This window comes from Bradysia coprophila, chromosome II, assembly GCF_014529535.1.
Source record: "Bradysia coprophila strain Holo2 chromosome II, BU_Bcop_v1, whole genome shotgun sequence".
Lineage (NCBI taxonomy): Eukaryota > Metazoa > Arthropoda > Insecta > Diptera > Sciaridae > Bradysia > Bradysia coprophila.
Genome location: NC_050735.1, coordinates 497,661 through 517,150, shown reverse-complemented (window position 1 = coordinate 517,150; position 19,490 = coordinate 497,661). Strand labels below are relative to the sequence as shown.

Here is a 19,490-nt window from a genome sequence, read left to right as displayed (position 1 = left end):
TTGCACTTGTTGCAGAACAAATTTACTGAACGACAATGTCTGTAAGCGGAAAATAATATCGTTGATGTAACCTTCGAAAATTATCCCATTTATTGTTGGTTTCTCACCATAATAAGTAGTCATTCAAAAAGTAGTGTATGGCATAGTACGCTAGCTCCAAGCATGAACAGTCGGATGTTAGATGTCTTCCATCACAGCCAACGTAATACGCCAACGTCGAATGGTGCGCCTTCAAAATCCGGGCCTTAGCGTATGTTTTTCCACACACCGTACACTGATGTCGAGGACGGTTGGACGACGACTGGCACGTATGTGCTGCGAGGCTCCTTTTTGCCATGGCCTTTGTACACACCGGACACGTTATTTTGTTCTCGTGCGTCATCATGTGTTGCAGCAGCTGCGACCGATATCGACTATTGACGACGAATCCGCAAATGCTGCATGTTTGTGCATCTGCTTTGGGAGGAGATGGGATTAGTGGAATATTGGGTGGGAATTGGTGGTGGAGTGGGGGATGGAGTGAGATAAGGAATGGGTGAAATATTGTGTGGGAAAATGGGTGATGGAGTGGGAGATCTAATTGGTGTTGAACTGGGAAGAAGGGAAGAAGGACGAACTGGAGGAGGAGGTTCCCTAGCAGCAAACAACATATCGTCGAAGTAGGCCTTGTAGTGGTCGTTAACGGCCGGATTTAAGAAAATTTTTTGGCGCACCTCAACCAAAATAGCTTGGAGAGGCGTAGCCAACTGCAAGCACTGGCGCAATTCGTCCGTAGCAACCGAGCAATGCGGGCTGATGATGGTAGCGTTTGGATCATCTAAATAGACATACGTGAGAAGAGACATACAGTGAAAGTCGTTCTACAAGTCTAACAATGGACACTTACCGGAACTGTTCGCAGCAATGTGCATCGATGGAGGACTGTCAGGTGGCACGCGGCACGATTCCGGTGTTTCCGGTTCAGCATCAGGCGAACCATTAGAAATCGGCAGACAGCAATCCGGTTCAGCATCAGGCGAACCATTAGAAATCTGAGCTGCTTTGGAAATGTCTTTATGAATGGACTTAATGGATTCATTCATAATGTACATGCAGAACTTCTTGGAACATGATTTAATCGATCGCATCGGCATGCAATGTGAAGATTCTTCTATTGTCTGAACCCGAGTTCCACAACAAAAACTTTGAATTGCTGAGAGAAACTTTAGCCAAGAATATGTACCCGAATGGTTTGGTTGAATGTATGATCAAAAAAGCACACGAAAAGTTTACAAAAAATGGAGATGTGAAACCGATCAAAGAGAAACTCCCGATAGCTGCCGTACCCTATGTTAAAGGCCTGTTTGAGAAACTGAAAGCCATATGCAAGGATGACGTCATGCTGGTTGGAAAAGGCGACAACACGTTGAAGAAGTCTATTTTTAGTAGACTCAAAGATCCGACGCCAAAGTTACATTGTTCACATTTGGTGTACTGTATTCCCTGTTCGTGCGGGTACAAATACGTTGGCCAGACATTACAGCTTTTGAAGGACAGAATCTATCAACATAAGTACAACATAAGCATTAAGAACAGTAACCACAGTGCCTTACGTGATCACGCTATTACGAACAATCATACACCGTTGTGGGATAAAGTTAAAATTGTTGTTCGTGAAAGTCAGCAGAAGAAAAGAGACATTTTAGAGATGATTGCGGTTAAGAAGACACCGAATTGTCTGAATAAACACACCGATTGTATAATGTTATCTACTGCCTATAATAACGTGATTTGATGTTACTCTCTGTACGTAATGCTTTCATCTAGTAGAAATTCATTTTTGTTTTCTCCTCTCTCTTTACGTTTTGATTTTGATCTAAATCGATTTAGTATTGAATTTAATTGACGATGCACACAAGTGCTTATTTTTGTGCTTTAAAAGAATTGAGGTAAAAAAGAAACCTTTGCGCTGTATAATGATATTCTGTGTTCTCATTATGTTTATGTTTTTAGCCACTGAAGATGGTATCTATTTGGTACCGAAATTGATTTGGCAGAATAAAAGTATTTTAACTGAGCAAACCCGATTTTAAACAAGAAAATAAATAGATAGGTGGAAATTTGCACTAGAAATGAGTTCGTTTGAGGTGGCGCCATACAAATCCGTATGTGCTCCGACTTGTATGGTGGCCATACCAACTTATCTACTTTCATTGCAGGTCACAGGTCTTTCACATAAAAATTTTATTTGAAAATTCCATTCGTCATTTGCACCGATTTGAATTTTCTACGATATTTGACCCAAGACCGTTGGTATAGCCCTTCTCAAAGATCAAAGTCGTCGTACAAGATGTTTTTGATGTCAGGTGTAGCGTAATAACTTAGCATAGGCCTGAAACTATGGCGCGTGTGTAAATATTGTTTTTTTTTTTCGTCATACGAATCCGATTTCCCGATTTTTCGCAGTATACACTAAAATTCGACCGAATTCCCCAGTCAAGATGTTGGAATTTCTCGGTAAAAATTTTGGAATTTTTCAGTAGAAAAGTTGGAATTTCCGGCAAAGAATATTTATTTTCAATCTCACTGAGGCAACCTACCTATGTAAATCCTCTTCTAGGTTCCTGAACACATATAGCATTATTTCAAAACTTTTCGATAATGCTGATAAACAATGTTTTTTGTCGGGAGCGGAGCGAGCGAAAATTTTTGAGAATGGAGCCTGACGTATGCATAAAAATGTGCTTTTCGAATAAAAATCAGTTCTGAAAGTCCAGACTATTTTAACTATTTCGATGTTTCCGTGATGAAGAAAATCCATTAAAGCCGAAATCACTAGCGAAGCGAGCATAAATTTTCGTTTGATCAGTTTGATCGTTTGATTTCCGGTCAGTTATCGATTTCCGGTCAGTTATCGATTTCCGGTCAGTTATCGATTTCCGGTCAGTTATCGATTTCCGGTCAGTTATCGATTTCCGGTCAGTTATCGATTTCCGGTCAGTTATCGATTTCCGGTCAGTTATCGATTTCCGGTCAGTTATCGATTTCCGGTCAGTTATCGATTTCCGGTCAGTTATCGATTTCCGGTCAGTTATCGATTTCCGGTCAGTTATCGATTTCCGGTCATTTTCTGATATTGAGTCATTTTCCCGCTTCCAGTGCGGCATGTGATTTTTCTTCAGAAAATAGTAAAAAAGTGATTTACCGAAAATAGTTGGTTTTCTCACTGTGAATTGATTTACTAAAAATGACCAAATAGTGAGAAAAACCAACTCTAAATCGCCATTTTATACTAAGAAAAAGTAAAGTAACACCTTAGCGCTTGTTGGCAACGTGCGGGAGGTTTAAAAATCTTGGAAAAGGAGCACGAAATTCGATTTATTGATTACTTTATTGAGACAAAACCTTTTACTGGATGACAAAGTGTGATTGGGACATCTGAAAATAATAAGAACCGTAGTTTTGGCGGTTGGAAGGCCCTAAGAACTTATTGTTATATGATTACTTGTTTTTGTCCCTTAAACTGAAATGACTCAAAATGAAATATTTTTTTTACAAACGTTTTTTAGAGCAAAAGAACTCCATCTGATATATTTAAGACCTAACAGCACATGTTTAAACAGACTCTGTTATTAAATCGTGGATATCTGAATGTACCATAAAGGAAGGTGATTAAAATTAGAATTGTTTATAGACTTACGGACAGCCTTTTAGGAAAAATAAAATACCGGAGTTATTTCCCGTTTACCTCATCGATTAAGGAAACTAGCTGAGCGATTGCTAACATTGTTTACCTTTGCTTGATTCAAGTAGTACATTACTTACCAATGTAACAAATGCTGGAATTGGCACTGCTGTGTGAATTTTGGCGATCGAGTTGTAGTCCAGGTTGGTAAACACACAAGAATTGCCATTTCCACCATTTGTTCCATTACCAAGTAAGATATTTTACTCAAAAACTTGAGGTTAAGTTTCGCCACAGTGAAATAAAGTTAACTTTAATGTCTTTTTCGTTAAATACTAACAATTGAATTTATTTCGAAAAATCGCATCAGCTGAGGGTTTTCCAGGAGATGACTTTCTCCATTCCAGCACATTCACCCTATTTTTGGACCTTGCCAATACAAAAACTTAAACTAATTTGAATTTTTAATTTCAGTGCTTTCTATTACTGCATAGGGAGCTGAAATACATTTCAAATGAACTTTTACAGGCAAACTTTTGAGCTGATTTCGTCTATAGATACGATATTTTCATAGGCGAAACTACATCTTAACATTTTTGTTCGTCAATTCTTTTATTGTTTGAATGTCGTATACCTGTAGATTGCGTGTAGAAACCTTTGCAGAAGCATCTGTAGGATACTGGTCCCAGAATACAGCTACCTGCGGCTACTTTCTGTTCAACAAAAAAAGATTCTCTGCGAATTTTAGATTCACATGGGATAAGTGGACTACTGTGGTTTGTGTACGTCTTAAAAAACCGAGGTACCGTAATACTTAGGACAATCGGAAAATTTTTTGACGTCTTTTTGTAATAAATATTAAGTTGAAATAAGAAATTGTTCCGATTTTTCAATATTTCTTTCAAAATAGTTGGAAATAGTGATAAAAGTAAAAAAATCAGGAAAAAGTAGGTCACTATCGCTTCTTTTAAAAACAGTCGGAATTAGTGAGAAAAGTAAGTCACATGCCGCCCTGCGCTTCTTTTTCTTCCTTTCATTATTTATTCCCGTTGGGCCAGGTATATTTCCCGGTATCCGAGTTTTCAGCAAAACTATGTACCGGTCGAATGTTGGTGAAGCACTTATTCAGTTTTTAACTTATTCAACCTAGCAAGGCTTCTCTGACAACAAACTTTTCTTTTTACAGAACGACGCTCTAATACGGCTGTTAAGCGAGACGTCATCCAAAGTGCAGAAAGAATTCCAAATGAACAAATTAAACATTATGGTCTGTCAGATCAACAAAGCTGTAACCAAATACCCAAATCTACCTACCGAAATCAAACAGTGGGCACAAAGTTCGTTTATTTAGAGTTAAGTTCCGTAAGACCTTTCCGTAAAGTGAATTTTTTTGTAATAAAATTGAGTCGAGACTTTAATTGCATCTTCGTCACTTGAGGGTTTTGGTTCAGGAGTTGCAGTTTTTAGCCCCGTACGAAGTACAAAGGGGCTTATAGGATTACGATGCCGTGTGTAATTGATGGAATTCGAAGCAGACGGTAAGGGCAAAGTGTTTGCCTATGTTCATAGATAACGAATCCGCAATAATCCGTCCGTCCGTCCGTCTGTCCGTCTGTCCGTGACCCCTCTAGCTAGAGTAAATCACAACCTTTTTTCAAAATTCTTTTTTTCCCCGATTGGTATCGACAAAAGTAAGGTCAAGTTCGAAAATGAGCATGGTAGGGTCGGCCCTTCCAGAGCTAGGGCTCTATAGGTGTTTTTCAGTCTTTCGACGATATCTACCGAAAAACGCACGCAATAGCTGCTTCTGATATATCAAATGAAAGGTATTGACGAGTAGAACAAAGTTGCCAAACATTGTTTTTGGGTAAGATGCAACGCGGGCTTGTTGGGAGGGCTCAAAGGTCGTTACTCGGCCCTAAGTGTTTTTTGCACATAAATCGAGTAAATCTCATCCGATTTTGCTAGTTTTAGTTTTTTATGGAAGGTAATTGAATACCGAAAAGAACGTGACGAAAAAAAGTTTCAAATAAGGGCCCTTGCACTAAGGCCGCTACTCGGCCCTAAGTGCTTTTTGCACATAAATCGAGTAAATCTCAACCGATTTTGCTAGTTTTTGTTTCATTTGAGAGGTAATTGAATACCCAATGGAAAGTTGGCAAAAAATTTTGGATTTCTAAAATAATGTCGTAAATTGTTGGTTTTATTTGAGAGGTACTTCGTACGGGCTTTCGTAATTGCGCTATGCGCAATTTAAAAAATGAACAGTTTCAGTAAATTTGACAATGCCCAACTTGACTTGCATCTTGGTAACAGACGCATTAGAGGGTTGTAGACGTATTAGGGTTCCGGGCTTATTAGGGCTACGGACGTATTATGGTTGCGGACGAAATAGGATTACGGGTTGTACGGGGCTAAGTCGCAGCAAACGCTCCGACTGTTCTGATGCCTTGTTTGTTAAAAGACCGTTGTACATACCGTTGGAGTAACATCTTTATTCCGTCAACGAATGCACTTTTGACAAATGATTTTTCAACGATGGTTTGCTTGTGTACGACTTTATGCACAATGAACATTGATACTGTTTGACACCGCCACTGTGCTGCCATAAATGTTGATTCAAGTGGGACTTTTGTCGAAAACTCTTCTCACAAACGTCACACTTAAAATTCCGAATATGCAAATGAACGCTAGCCGTGTGCTTCTTCAAATTATCAACGGTAGCGTACCGACGTTCACAGTGACTGCAAGGATGTGGTTTCGTTTCGCTGTGACGCACCCGTATGTGTGCATTTAGATTTGTGCTGGCGATGAATTTCTTGTCACAAAATGGACAAACGAAGGCCGGCACAACATTTGAATGGGTTTTCAGGTGATACTTTAGGCCATTGGTGGTGAAGTATTTGTCGCACAGTGTGCACAGACTTTTACCATCGCGAGTGTTATGTGGATCGGTCAGAGATGAAGTTACGTTTTCCATTTGGTGTTCTTTTCGATGGGAACGTAGTCTCGCTAGATCATTGTAGGCAGTGCCACATTCATTGCAGAGTAGCGTGAATTCGCCGTGATGATGAGCTAAGTGAACCATTAACAGACTCTGTTTAGTGAATTCCGTCTGACATCTGGGACATTTGTAGCAGGCGCTCATGATCAGCTTACTATCCGGTGGATCACGTTTCACAGTGTCTGTGTAGTAAATTTGAACAATTTCTATTAGGACAACGACTATGGTTAAGTCACTGTTGAACACTCACCGTGATTCGTAATGTCATGCATAACCAGATCTCTGGCTGTCATAAAAACGGTTGAACAATGATGGCATTTCAGTTCTTCATTTTGACCTGCCAACATTTCGAATGCATCGTCCAGGAATTCTTCAACCATTGCCTCCCCATTGTCGACGTTTAAGTAATCGTCGCTTAACATTTCGTAGTTCAACCATTCGGTGCCAAGATCATCATCGATCAAATGCTCTATATTCCAGTATTCGTCGTTCTCATCCGATTTCTTCTTCTTACATTCCACTAAGTGACTCGTCAACGTGTCCCGGTCTTCACAAGACTCCTCGCATTGACCACAAAACATCGGAATCATTCGGCCGTGTACGGTGCGGAAATGTCTGAGTAAAATCTTTCGACTTTCGAATTGTTTCCTGCATTTGACGCAACTGAACCGTTTCTCGTTCGTTTCGTGGCCATCGGCGATATGCTTTTTCGTTTTGTCCACATCCGAATAGCCTCGATTGCAGTAATAACACACCGTGTCGTTATCGTGCCGTTCTTTATGCTTCGCAAATGTACCGAGATGCACGAACTGGGTTTGACATTGGTCACAAAATAGGGCCGGCGATTTCTTCGCCTTTCTATGCGAAATCTCGTGAATTCGTACGCTGCGTTTTGTTAGAAATTTTTTCGGACACAGGCGACACACAAAACGCACAATGCTGCCGTGGACGAGCTGTTTGTGTTTGTTGAGTGTAGCTCTGTTGTTGAATCGTTGATCGCAACACTGAAATGGTACGATTTTCGCAGCGTTCGGTGATGTTGTGACTCTTTTGCTTGGACTGTCTCTAATAGTTTCGCTGAACAGTTCTTTGGACTTTAGGCATTTTTTATAGAACAAATATGATGATTGCAGTTCCTGTAAGCAATCGAAGCAAATGTTCTTCTCCACTTTCGAGGACCACAGCTGTAAACGATAGTGATTTGTTTGTGAAAGTTACCGAGGGTTTCTTTTCAAAAACATCCGACCGAATCCGGACGCATTTTCCAGTGTGGAGCTTGTGTGGCTGGCGGGAGGTGATAAAAAACCGAAAACAAGCACTTTTCTTACAGAAATTTTTAAAGTTACACGAGCCGCACAGGGTCGTGTGGGGTGTCATTGGAAAAGTAATTGCATGTACTTCCGGGGCAAATAGGTTTAAAATTCATCAATTACATGCAATTACCTTTCTAATGACACCCACACGAACCTGTACGGTTGTAACTGGAGCTGTAAGAAGTCCATGTTTTTGGCTTTTGATGACCTCCCAGTAGCCAGCTTCGAAGGTTTTTTTTTTAATTGGTTCTATGCCTTGAACTTACCGGCTCTAGGTCTTTAAAAACCTTTGTCATTTCGGATATCGCAATAAATTCACTACCAAATTGCACGGTCTCAACATTGTGAAAGGCCGATTTACTTGAATCACAGCAGAGACTGCAAATTTTCATGATTTTGGTGTTTGTTTACAATCCGCAAATTATTCCGTTTAACTTTTGACATTGTTATGACAGTACACGGATGGAACGGATGCACTTAAATCCCAACAAAAATAAATTTTCTCCGAAGAAATCGCATTTAGTCCGAAACGTTGCTGGGACATATTTGACGTTGGTTGAAATTTTTAAAGATTTTTTTTTAGTCATTCCATCGTTTGCCGAATAAGAATTCGCTAAAAGGCCAATTATTTACCATTTTGGAGTCACAATTTTGTTTGAATGTTGTTCTCGGTGTGTCGGTGGTAAAAATTGAAACCATTTATTTGCTACGTCAGACCTACTATCGCCACCATCCATCGAAACCTTTTGAAATAACCTCAAAATTTCAATGGATTGCATAGATTGTACCTTTTGACATTCGATATTATTCTGCTCTCAATCTGTGACGACAGTAGTGCTTCCAATCAGAATATCACTTTGGAATGGATGTCAACCAATCCGAATCGCAGTCTCTGTGTAATATAAATGATATTTTCGTCTTGTGCGTTGCAGAGTTTAATCTAAGAGTAGTCGTGTCAGGATTGTCATTGTAATTCCTACCAATCCTACTTAGGACTTCAGTTACCCACAACCGAGTGTACCGAACTCTTTTCAATTTACCAATTGTGAACAATCATAGAAATCGACATTTTAATGTTTTATTGCACAATCCGACGGACAATAGGTGTTCAGTGCCATTAAACGGAATTTGATTAAGTGACATGGCTGAATGGTCGCTTTGAAGATCGCTCGCCACAAGTGATTAGCTACGCAGAACGTTTACATTTCAAAACAAAACATTTAAACAAAAATGGACACAACGTCACCGCAATACATGGTGTATCAAGCCCTGCAATGGGCCAGCAGCCAGAACACCGATTTAATGAAACAGGCCGAACAGAAATTGGCCGAATGGGAAATTCAACGGGGATTTTTCACCACATTAGTAAACACTTTTTTGGATCATTCTCTGGACGGCAATGTCCGATGGATGGCGGCCGTCTATTTTAAGAATGGAATCAACAAATTTTGGCGAAGGAATTCGCAACAGTGAGTAGACATTTGGCTATTTGACGAGTTGACGAGTTTTTAACGATTCGAAATTTCGTTTTTTTTTGTGTGTGTGTCGGCAACAGTGAGGTAAACGCCGAAGAAAAAATTGCCATCAAATCAGTGCTCATCAGTTCGTTCAGGGAACCCGTTCCACAAATTGCTGTGCAAATAGCAGAATTGATTGCTAGAATCGCAAGGTAAGTGCACTTGACCCTTATGAAAAGAAATTTGCTTTCGATTTCGATTGTGTGTGCGAGGGGGAAACTACGCGAACAAATCTGGTCCCACATAGGTCCATTGGTGACTATTGGTAGCTATTGACATCTATTGGTAGCTATTGACGTCTATTGATACCTACTGATGGCTATTGGTAGCTATTGACGTCTATTGGTTCCTACTGATGGCTATTCGTACCTACTGATGGCTATTGGTACCTACTGATGGCTATTGGTGTCTATTAACGGCAATTGGCATCAAAAGCAAATCCACCTGACCCAGTATTTTCCCACGTAGTTCCTTCTCGGAACAGTCAGCGGTAGACGTCAATAGTCACCAATTGAAGGCAATAGGAACCATTAGACGCAAGACGTCAACAGACACCAATAGTTACCAATAAGTGGAAACAATACCAACCAACACTGAGACGTTAAAAATAGTACGTCAATACATGCCGATGAACCCGTCTATATTGGCATCTATGGATACCAATAGCGAATCACACATGTCCCAGTATTTGCTTGCATAGTTTCCCCCTAGGTGTAGTGGAACCATAGGTTAGAAATCTTGCAAGTGTTCGCCGAGCAAAAGTGTTCAGTTGCTTCGCAAGATTTCAAAGCCATGAGTGCACCAACGGATTCCGATTTCATTTCAACCAACCATATTTCAGATTCGATTGTCCCAGAGAATGGCCCGAACTTGTACCAACGCTCGTACGAGCCGTACAAAATACCACAGATGTTGAACAGCATCGAGCATTGCTAGTACTTCATCATGTCATCAAAACAATGTCGTCGAAGCGTCTGCCATCCGATCGGAAAATATTCGAACAACTTACCACCACGGTGTACTCGTTCGTGCTGAATTTGTGGGACGGCTTCACCACTCTATATTTCCAAAGTTTGAATGAACGGCAGGCGACCGCACTCAGTCAGACGTACATCGAAAAGGCTCTGCTCGCACTGAAAATATTACGTAAATTGACAATACACGGATTCTACAAGCCACACTATTCCGAAAACTGTATGCTCTTCATAAAGACAATGTTTCCGCGATTGAAAGAGTCGATGGAGTGTCGCCATCAGTTGAAACAGGCCAACCTCGACGAACTGACCACATTAACCGAGAAATTCATACTGAAGCAAATGAAAATTCTGAACGAATTTCTCGAATTGCATCCGCTGTCATTCATCGAATTCATACCAGCCGCTCTCGAATTCTCGTTCAATTACGTGTTCAACGAGGGAACGAACATGATTTTCGAGAACAACGAACTGACATTCACGAATTTCGCCATTCATTGCATCAATTTGATGAAGGGAATACTGTCCAGTAACACGTACAATACGTACATTCAGGGCAGTGTGCCGAAGGAGGTGGACGTTCCCGTTGCGATTGCAGCTAAAAAGGATTTCTTTACGCCCGTGCGTTTGAGTTACATTTGCGAGAAAATCGTGATGCATTACTTCCTGTTGACGCAAAGTGAATTGGAGCAGTGGGACGACGATCCGGAAGCGTTCTGTTCGGATGAGACTGGAGAATCGTGGAAATATGCTCTCAAGGTAAGGTTTTCATTTCCGATTCTTCTATTCAATTGATCTCATATCATCCAACGGACACACTACCAGCCGTGCACCGAACAATTCTTCCTCACACTGTTCAACCAATTCCGCGACGATATGACCGTGGAGATGACGAAATACATTAAAAGCACACAGGGTCATGTGCTGAACGATGAATCGGATTTGAAGAGCATACTGGCCAAAGATGCCATCTACAATGCGGCCGGTTTGGTTTCATTTAATTTATACGATGAGGTATGTGATCAATATTTGCACCGATTGCGTGCGCCCTCGATTCAATCAATTTCTACCATCAGATCGACTTCGACGAATGGTTCACCAATCAATTGGTCCACGAAATCAAAATTCGAGGAAATCGTTTCCGCATCATTCGTCGTCGTGCTATCTGGTTAATAGGTCAATGGACTGGTGTCAAATTCGATCGGCAGCTGAGACCACAGGTGTATGCGGCTTGTCTGCATTTGGTTGAACCGACGGAGGATATGTGTGTACGAATAACGGCTTCCAAGTAGGGTCACTTTGAACGGTGGTTTCGATGAGAATCTATTGACTGAAATGTGAATGTTTTGTAGGACGTTAATGACGACCATGGACGATTTTGAATTCGATTCGCAGAGCTTTTTGGAATACTTAGAGCCGTCGTTTGCTTCCTTGTTTACTTTACTGCGGGAAGCTAAAGAATGTCACACAAAGGTATGTTCAAAGTATATATTGTTCCAGGGAGCTGCGGGAATGGGCCAAGAAAACTTCCTTTATATTTTCGTAATTTATAACATTTCCATCAACTTGAATTGTACAGTTGAATCTCCAGTGGAGCTGAATGTGAATAGTATTTTCTCCCCTTTCATCAAAGATTATTCTTATACCGGAGCTATATTTGAAGGCGACATGTATTATCACCCGGGGAATTATCCCCCAGACTGGAATTATCACCCGGGGAATTAACGCCCAGGAATTATCACCCAGATGAATAGGAATTATCACCCGGGGAATTAACGCCCAGGCATTATCACCCAGATCAATTGGAATTATCACCCGGGGAATTAACACCCAGGAATTATCACCCAGCTATGTGATAATGATTTCTTAGCAGTTTGTAGCTTAGAAATTATTACCAACTGAATTGGGAATTATCACCCGGGAATTATCACCCAGATCAATAGGAATTATCACCCGGGGAATTAACGCCCAGGCATTATCACCCAGCTATCTGAGAAGTCATGCTTAACTAGTCTAGTTAATTGTGTATCTTCTGAGAGACATGCACAATTAGTCTAGGTGGTTGTGCATCGTCTTAGAGACATGCACAATTAGTCTAGGTAATTGTGCATCGTCTTAGAGACATGCACAATTAGTCTAGTTGGTTGTGCATCGTCTTAGAGGCATGCACAATTAGTCTAGTTCATTGTGCATCGTCTTAGAGACATGCACAATTAGTCTAGTTGGTTGTGCATCGTCTTAGAGACATGCACAATTAGTCTAGTTGGTGTGCATCGTCTTAGAGGCATGCACAATTAGTCTAGTTGGTTGTGCATCGTCTTAGAGACATGCACAATTAGTCTAGTTAATTGTGCATCTTCTCAGAGACATGCACAATTAGTCTAGTTGGTTGTGCATCGTCTTAGAGACATGCACAATTAGCCTAGTTGGTTGTGCATCGTCTTAGAGACATGCACAATTAGCCTAGTTGGTTGTGCATCGTCTTAGAGGCATGCACAATTAGTCTAGTTCATTGTGCATCGTCTTGGAGACATGCACAATTAGTCTAGTTGGTTGTGCATCGTCTTAGAGACATGCACAATTAGTCTAGTTGGTGTGCATCGTCTTAGAGGCATGCACAATTAGTCTAGTTAATTGTGCATCGTCTTAGAGACATGCACAATTAGTCTAGTTGGTTGTGCATCGTCTTAGAGACATGCACAATTAGTCTAGTTGGTTGTGCATCGTCTTAGAGACATGCACAATTAGTCTAGTTAGCCTCTAAGACGATGCACAACCAACGAGGCTAATTGTGCATGTCTCTAAGACGATGCACAACCAACTAGACTAATTGTGCATGTCTCTAAGACGATGCACAATTACCTAGACTAATTGTGCATGTCTCTAAGAGGATGCACAATTACCTAGACTAATTGTGCATGTCTCTAAGAGGATGCACAACCAACTAGAATAATTGTGCATGTCTCTAAGACGATGCACAACCAACTAGACTAATTGTGCATGTCTCTAAGACGATGCACCACCAACTAGGCTAATTGTGCATGTCTCTAAGACGATGCACAACCAACTAGGCTAATTGTGCATGTCTCTAAGACGATGCACAACCAACTAGACTAATTGTGCATGTCTCTAAGAAGATGCACAATTAACTAGACTAATTGTGCATGTCTCTAAGACGATGCACAACCAACTAGACTAATTGTGCAAGTCTCTTAGAAGATACACAATTAACTAGACTAATTAAGCATGACTTCTCAGATAGCTGGGTGATAATGCCTGGGCGTTAATTCCCCGGGTGATAATTCCTATTGATCTGTGTGATAATTCCCCGGGTGATAATTCCCAATTCAGTTGGTAATAATTTCTAAGCTAGAAACTGCTCACATAGCTGGGTGATAATTCCTGGGTGTTAATTCCCCGGGTGATAATTCCAATTGATCTGGGTGATAATGCCTGGGTGTTAATTCCCCGGGTGATAATTCCTATTTATCTGGGTGATAATTCCTATTTATCTGGGTGATAATTCCTGGGCGTTAATTCCCCGGGTGATAATTCCAATTTAATTTCCGTTTTTTTCAGTCTGGGGAATAATTCCCCGGGTGATAATACCCGTCACCATATTTGAATGGCTTCTGTAGACTTTCACTGACTTAATTAAAACAGGCAAAGCACGTCCCTATTTGCACTAAATGCATCACACTAGAACGAATTTTCAGATATTCTCGTAACGCCCAAAAATGAAATTTTAGGATATTTTCGACATATGCGCGTACATTTGTTGAAATCGGACCACTTTTAGATGAAATTTGAGGAATTTGAATTTTTTGTCGCGCTTTATGTAGCGCTGCAGCGTAATTGGAATGGTCCAATTTAATTTTAGTTCCTACTAATCATGACCTTTCCAACAAGCCATTAAATTACCTTTTTAATGACTTCCCACACGACCCTGTTAGACTCGTGTAACTGCAGACAGTTCTGTAAGAAAACTTCATGTTTTCGGTTTTTGATTACTTCATAGTACTACTACTATGACAGCCGCCACAAAAGCTTTGATCTTTTTTTAAGTGGTTTTGGCTTCTATGGTCGAATACCTTTCTGGGCACACATCAAAAAGTCTACTGAAAATGCCACCGATTTGATAGGCTGTTTTTCAAAAGAGTCCCTCTACCAGCATATGCATTGAACTTACCGGCTACAGGTCTTTAAAAACCTTTCTCATATCGCAATAAATTCACTACCAAACTGCACGGTCTCAACATTGTGAAAGGCGGATTTACTTGATACACAGTAGAGACTGCAAATTTTCATGATTTTCAGGTTTGTCTACAATCCGCAAATTATTCCGTTTAACTTTGACATTGTTATGACAGAACACTAACGGAACAGTTGCATTTAAATAATAAAAAAAATCTCCGATCGGCCAAAGAACCCCATTTGTTGAAATTGGACCACTTTTAGATGAAATGGAGGAAATTTTCGCTCAAATTTTTCATTTTTTGTAGCGCTTGATGTAGTCCTCCAGCGCAATCGGAATGGTCAAATTTAATTCAAAATTCGCAAAATTTCCAACGCATGTTAAAATCGGTTAAAAGTGGGATAATTTTTGAAAGAAATGAAAATCGTCAATTTTTAGGATTCATTTGAAATTTGCCGTCCCAACTTCCTACGACTAACTACATTTCCTCATATATCCGAAACGAGTGGTCCAAATGGCATTAAGAGTGATATCGCGAAATCTTCGAACAATTTGTATGGAGGACAAATTCAACGTACCTGGTTTTTTTTGACGAGTATGGTACCCATCGAATCCTTGCTTCATTACAATGGAACCCTAAACCGTTAGGTTTGCTGATGCGCGCACCCGTTATTAGTCAGAGAAAATTTTTCTTAATACAGTCACTGAAGCCAGTACAGCCAACAGCCCGACGCATTTGGTAGCTTATGTGATCGGTCTAGTCTAGCACTACAATCGCCTAAAATTTGAACGAAGGCCCCTTATTACCCGAGATAATCAGTGTGAAAAAATTTCCTCCTGAACACCACCGATTTTTCAAACAGCTCTGCCACGAAAACGACGATTCCGAGAGAGGCGAGATATATCTCGTTGAACTCGTAATGAAGCAAGGATTCGATGGGTACCATACTCGTCAAAAATCCGGATGGCATGGTTCGAAGTTTTGGCGAAATGACTCTTAAATTTCATCCTATTTCCTAGTTCTCGATTAAAACTAGGAAATTGAACGAGTGTTGGCATAGGTAGGAAACCTTATGGTCTCGCAAATTTCCTCCGAACTATCCATTTTCCCTCCGAATAGCTATTGGCTAGAAAGCAAGCAAAATTGCATATTTTCCTACTTTTCCTGTTTTCCCGCACCTCGGTTAAGCTTTGATCAGCACCTCAACCGCGCGCAGGTTGGAGCTATTTCCAAATAATTTCCTAGGGAGCTGCGGTAATCGACCAAGAAAACCACCTTTTACACTTATTTCAGTTTTTTCGTAATTTGTTATAATTGCTTCAATTTGAAGTGTACTGGACAATCTCCAGTGGAGCTGAACGTGAAAGATGTAAAATGTGTGTGATTCTCCACTTTCATCAAAATGAATGTGTGGTATTCGAGGACTATTCTTATATCCGAATATTTGAATATCTTATGTAGACTTTCACTGACTCGTTGACAAGCAACTAAGCACGCAACTGTTAGATATTTTCGTAAGGCTTCCATTTAGCGCTGTAACTTTGTAAAATAGTAAAAATTTCGTCATATTTTCGATTTAGCTTCCACATTTCCTGACCAGGTTTTTCTAACGATTCACAAAAACCTGAACACTTAGATGAAATTTTAGGATATCTTCGACATATTTGTCATTTTAATCGCTTATTTTCAAATAATTTTCATCGCTTATTTCAAGTTTCCTCAAATTCTATCCTATTTCTAGGGCAAGTAGAGACCTTTCCAACGATCCCCCTTTTGTTGAGTTCGGACCACTTTTAAATGAAATTTAAGGAAATTTTCGCTCAAATTTATCATTTTTTGCAGCGCACTTGGATGGAATGGTCAAATTTGATTTAATCTTCTACTACTCATCGCGACCTTTCCAACTTAAAATCGGTAAAAAGTTAGGAAATTGGACTAAATTTGACGTTACTAGTTGTATGGAAAATGGATAGTTCGGAGGAAATTCGCGAGACCATCAATTTCATCAAATTTCATTCTATTTCCTAGTTCCACTAAATATTCTTCAATACTCTTCAATAATGCTTAACACATTGCCGGTTATTGCGACTTCTAAACTTTAGGCACACCGGAAAGTGCTAAGAGAGTCGCGGAATGCCTCCAAATAAATTTCTAAAAATCAAAAATTTGACTTTCGATTTTTAGAAATTTATTTCGAGGTGTTCCTCGACTCCCTTAGCGCTTTCCGGCGTGCCTAAAGTGCCTGCTCGAACATTATACCCAACGTGTTAAAACATAAAACCCGACCTGGAAAACGTTATTTAACCTAAACTTGATCTGATAGACCTGACCTGAACCCGAAAATCGAAAACTTGGCCTGATCACAGCCCAACCTATTCCGAGCCTTCCGAAGGGACTTCAATTGAAGGATTTATATGAACGATGAACGAATATATTTAAATAATTGTCGAAAAGGTAGTTTTCTTGTCCCATTCTCGAAGCTCCCAGAGAGAGATTTACAACAAGTCTGCAAATCTGATCTAATTTTCTGTTTCTTTTCTTTTATCAAAGATGAACGTGCTGTACATCATGGGTATGATGATCGATAAGATGAGCAATTTAATTGCAAACGAGAGTGCCCACAAGTTAATTCAATATCTACCGTTGCTGTGGGACGAGAGCAAAGATCACAATATGCTGAGATGTGCCATCATATCGATTCTTGTAGGCCGACCGATTGGTTAGCAACTGGTACGGTCTGACGATAACCGATATTTCACTTTCAGATTCAAATGGTCAAAACTGGTAGTACTGTGCCGCAACATTTGACATCATTTTTCTATCCGGTCATTCATACGAGCACCAACACAAATGAGCCGTCACACATTTATTTACTGGAGGAAGGTCTGGAATTATGGTTAACTTTAGTTGAGAACAGCGACGCCTTGAACCCAGAACTGTTAGATTTAAGTCCAAATGTTCTATCAATTATTGGTACGGTCGGGTGTTGATTTGAAACGAGATCTTGCGATTGATTTTCTACTTTTCCCTGTCACTGTAGAACACTCATCCGAAAATCTTCGAGCTTGCCTCAACATCATTCAAACATACATTTTACTGGATCCGCCAGTATATTTGGAACGGCACGGAAAGGCCATTGTTACGTGTTGCATGTATCTGTTGAGCGATATGCGACCGGAGGGTGTTGTTATGGTTTTGAAATTGTTTGAATTGTTCCTGAAAACGATGCCCGAATACGGCATCGAATTGTTGAGGTCGTCGTTACCTGAAATTTTTAAGTAAGAAATGTCTTTCACGAACCGAACGTTTGGCCAAAGTTGCCGATTAATCTGTAAAACATTCTCTCCCATCCAGTAAAATCATACAAAACAGCGAATATCCAATGGTGATGACACTCCAGTTAACACTGATGGCCCGCGTTCTCATTATCAACCAAAATGTATTTTTCCAAGTTCTGCAAGATCTACAATCAGCGCAAGCATTCGAACGGTTATTGGACGTTTGGTTATCAAAAATGTCGTCCGTGCTGCATTCGGATAAGCGGAAATTGCTGGGTGAGTTGAACATTTACATCCGGGGACACATTACCGAATAATCAACGAATCCATAAAATTGCTAAAGGTTTGGCATTAGCCAGCTTGTTGACCGTTCAAAATGATTTGATTTACGATCGCTTCACCTTGATAATGACGAATTTGTGCGAGGTCTTGAACGATATAATGAGAGAGGATGATGATGGAACGATGTACGAGTGAGTATTGCTGTTTAAATTTTGTGTTAAATTCCAACATTCAAAACTCAAAATCCCCTCAAAAAAAAATAATTTGCAGTTCATTGATTGTGGCTAGTGATGTGGACCTAGAAGCGAACGCTTGGTGGTCGAACTTGGATCATACAGACAACGAAGACAATACTCAGCATTACGAAAGGCTTAAAAAACTGTGCCTACATGACCCGGTGCATACAGTCGTGCTGAAGACTTACATTGAGTCTCGGGTAAAAACTTTTCGCCGAAACTACCGACAATGCACAAACTCATTTCCACCTTGTTACAGCTGGAACTGATGAAGACACAAATTGGATCTGATCGAGTTATGAATTTGTTGGGATCAATCGATGAGTCTGTGCTTGAGAACTTGGCCGAACATATAAATATTCCACTAAGAAGCGAGCAATGATGAACTTGTGATGTAAGGTTATAAAATTTATTGCAGAACGGCTCTGTGTTGCAGCAGAAAATAAAGTTCAAGCGGCTTTATCATGAACAGAAAATATTTTGGATTTTTTTTCATTCGAATTTTGAGGGACACATTTTCTTTATCGCGGCCGGATTCGACTGCTAAACGACTTCGAAGGTTATCGGCTGCATTGCATATTATTCTCAGTCTCACAGCTTTTATCATTTCTGGTTCAACCTATTTTCTTCGGAAATTCTACGGTTGATGGTATGCGAAGCAACTTACTCGAGTAGCATGAGAAAGTGACCGAATTTCCTGTACATTATAATCGTGGTCAACATCGCTAAACATCTCCGATATCTTAGGAACTACTGAACCGATTTCGATAAAAAAGTCGTTTCCCTAAACGGCAGATAAAATTGAAAAGTCTCGAGAGAATACGACGAAAATGACTGACTTTAGGTCGGGCTCAAAATTCGTTGCTCAGGGGAAAAAAATTGATCGAAATCGGTTCAGTAGTTCCAGAGATATCGGAGATGCCTATGATATGTGCTACATGCAAATAACTATTACCGTCTCCAGACATTTGCATTTTTAGCCCCGTACGAAGTACTGGGGGCTTATGAGATTAATATGCCGTTTGT

At 40.2% G+C, this 19,490-nt stretch overlaps 3 protein-coding genes across 6 annotated transcripts; 1 reads left to right on the top strand and 2 right to left on the bottom strand.

Moving 5' to 3' along the window:
• Nucleotides 1–327: 327 nt before the first annotated feature.
• On the bottom strand, nucleotides 328–1,082 carry LOC119079499 (putative uncharacterized protein DDB_G0290521). The gene is made up of 2 exons (XM_037187492.1): nucleotides 887–1,082; nucleotides 328–817 (listed from the first exon to the last, which is right to left on the bottom strand). Exons 1-2 carry the CDS (start codon nucleotides 1,080–1,082, stop codon nucleotides 414–416), a joined length of 600 nt encoding a protein of 199 aa, XP_037043387.1. The 3' UTR covers nucleotides 328–413.
• A 5,057-nt stretch (nucleotides 1,083–6,139) lies between these two features.
• LOC119066287 (gastrula zinc finger protein XlCGF26.1-like) lies at nucleotides 6,140–8,455 on the bottom strand. The gene is made up of 3 exons (XM_037168698.1): nucleotides 8,248–8,455; nucleotides 6,919–7,852; nucleotides 6,140–6,850 (listed from the first exon to the last, which is right to left on the bottom strand). Exons 1-3 carry the CDS (start codon nucleotides 8,371–8,373, stop codon nucleotides 6,159–6,161), a joined length of 1,752 nt encoding a protein of 583 aa, XP_037024593.1. The 5' UTR covers nucleotides 8,374–8,455; the 3' UTR covers nucleotides 6,140–6,158.
• Nucleotides 8,456–8,502: 47 nt separating this feature from the next.
• On the top strand, nucleotides 8,503–18,935 carry LOC119066063 (importin-11). Of its 4 annotated transcripts, none has more exons than XM_037168414.1 (14): nucleotides 8,503–8,663; nucleotides 8,975–9,450; nucleotides 9,537–9,650; nucleotides 10,340–11,231; nucleotides 11,298–11,486; nucleotides 11,549–11,760; nucleotides 11,825–11,945; nucleotides 17,219–17,371; nucleotides 17,434–17,641; nucleotides 17,709–17,946; nucleotides 18,023–18,222; nucleotides 18,290–18,419; nucleotides 18,499–18,664; nucleotides 18,724–18,935. In XM_037168414.1, the coding sequence occupies exons 2-14, from the start codon at nucleotides 9,212–9,214 to the stop codon at nucleotides 18,844–18,846; spliced, it is 2,985 nt and encodes a 994-aa protein (XP_037024309.1). In that variant the 5' UTR covers nucleotides 8,503–8,663; nucleotides 8,975–9,211; the 3' UTR covers nucleotides 18,847–18,935. The 4 variants fall into 4 exon arrangements, with proteins under 4 accessions (XP_037024309.1, XP_037024233.1, XP_037024463.1 ...); XM_037168338.1 differs by having other exon boundaries at nucleotides 8,507–8,663; nucleotides 8,914–9,450; XM_037168568.1 differs by having other exon boundaries at nucleotides 8,526–8,663; nucleotides 9,086–9,450.
• Nucleotides 18,936–19,490: the final 555 nt, after the last annotated feature.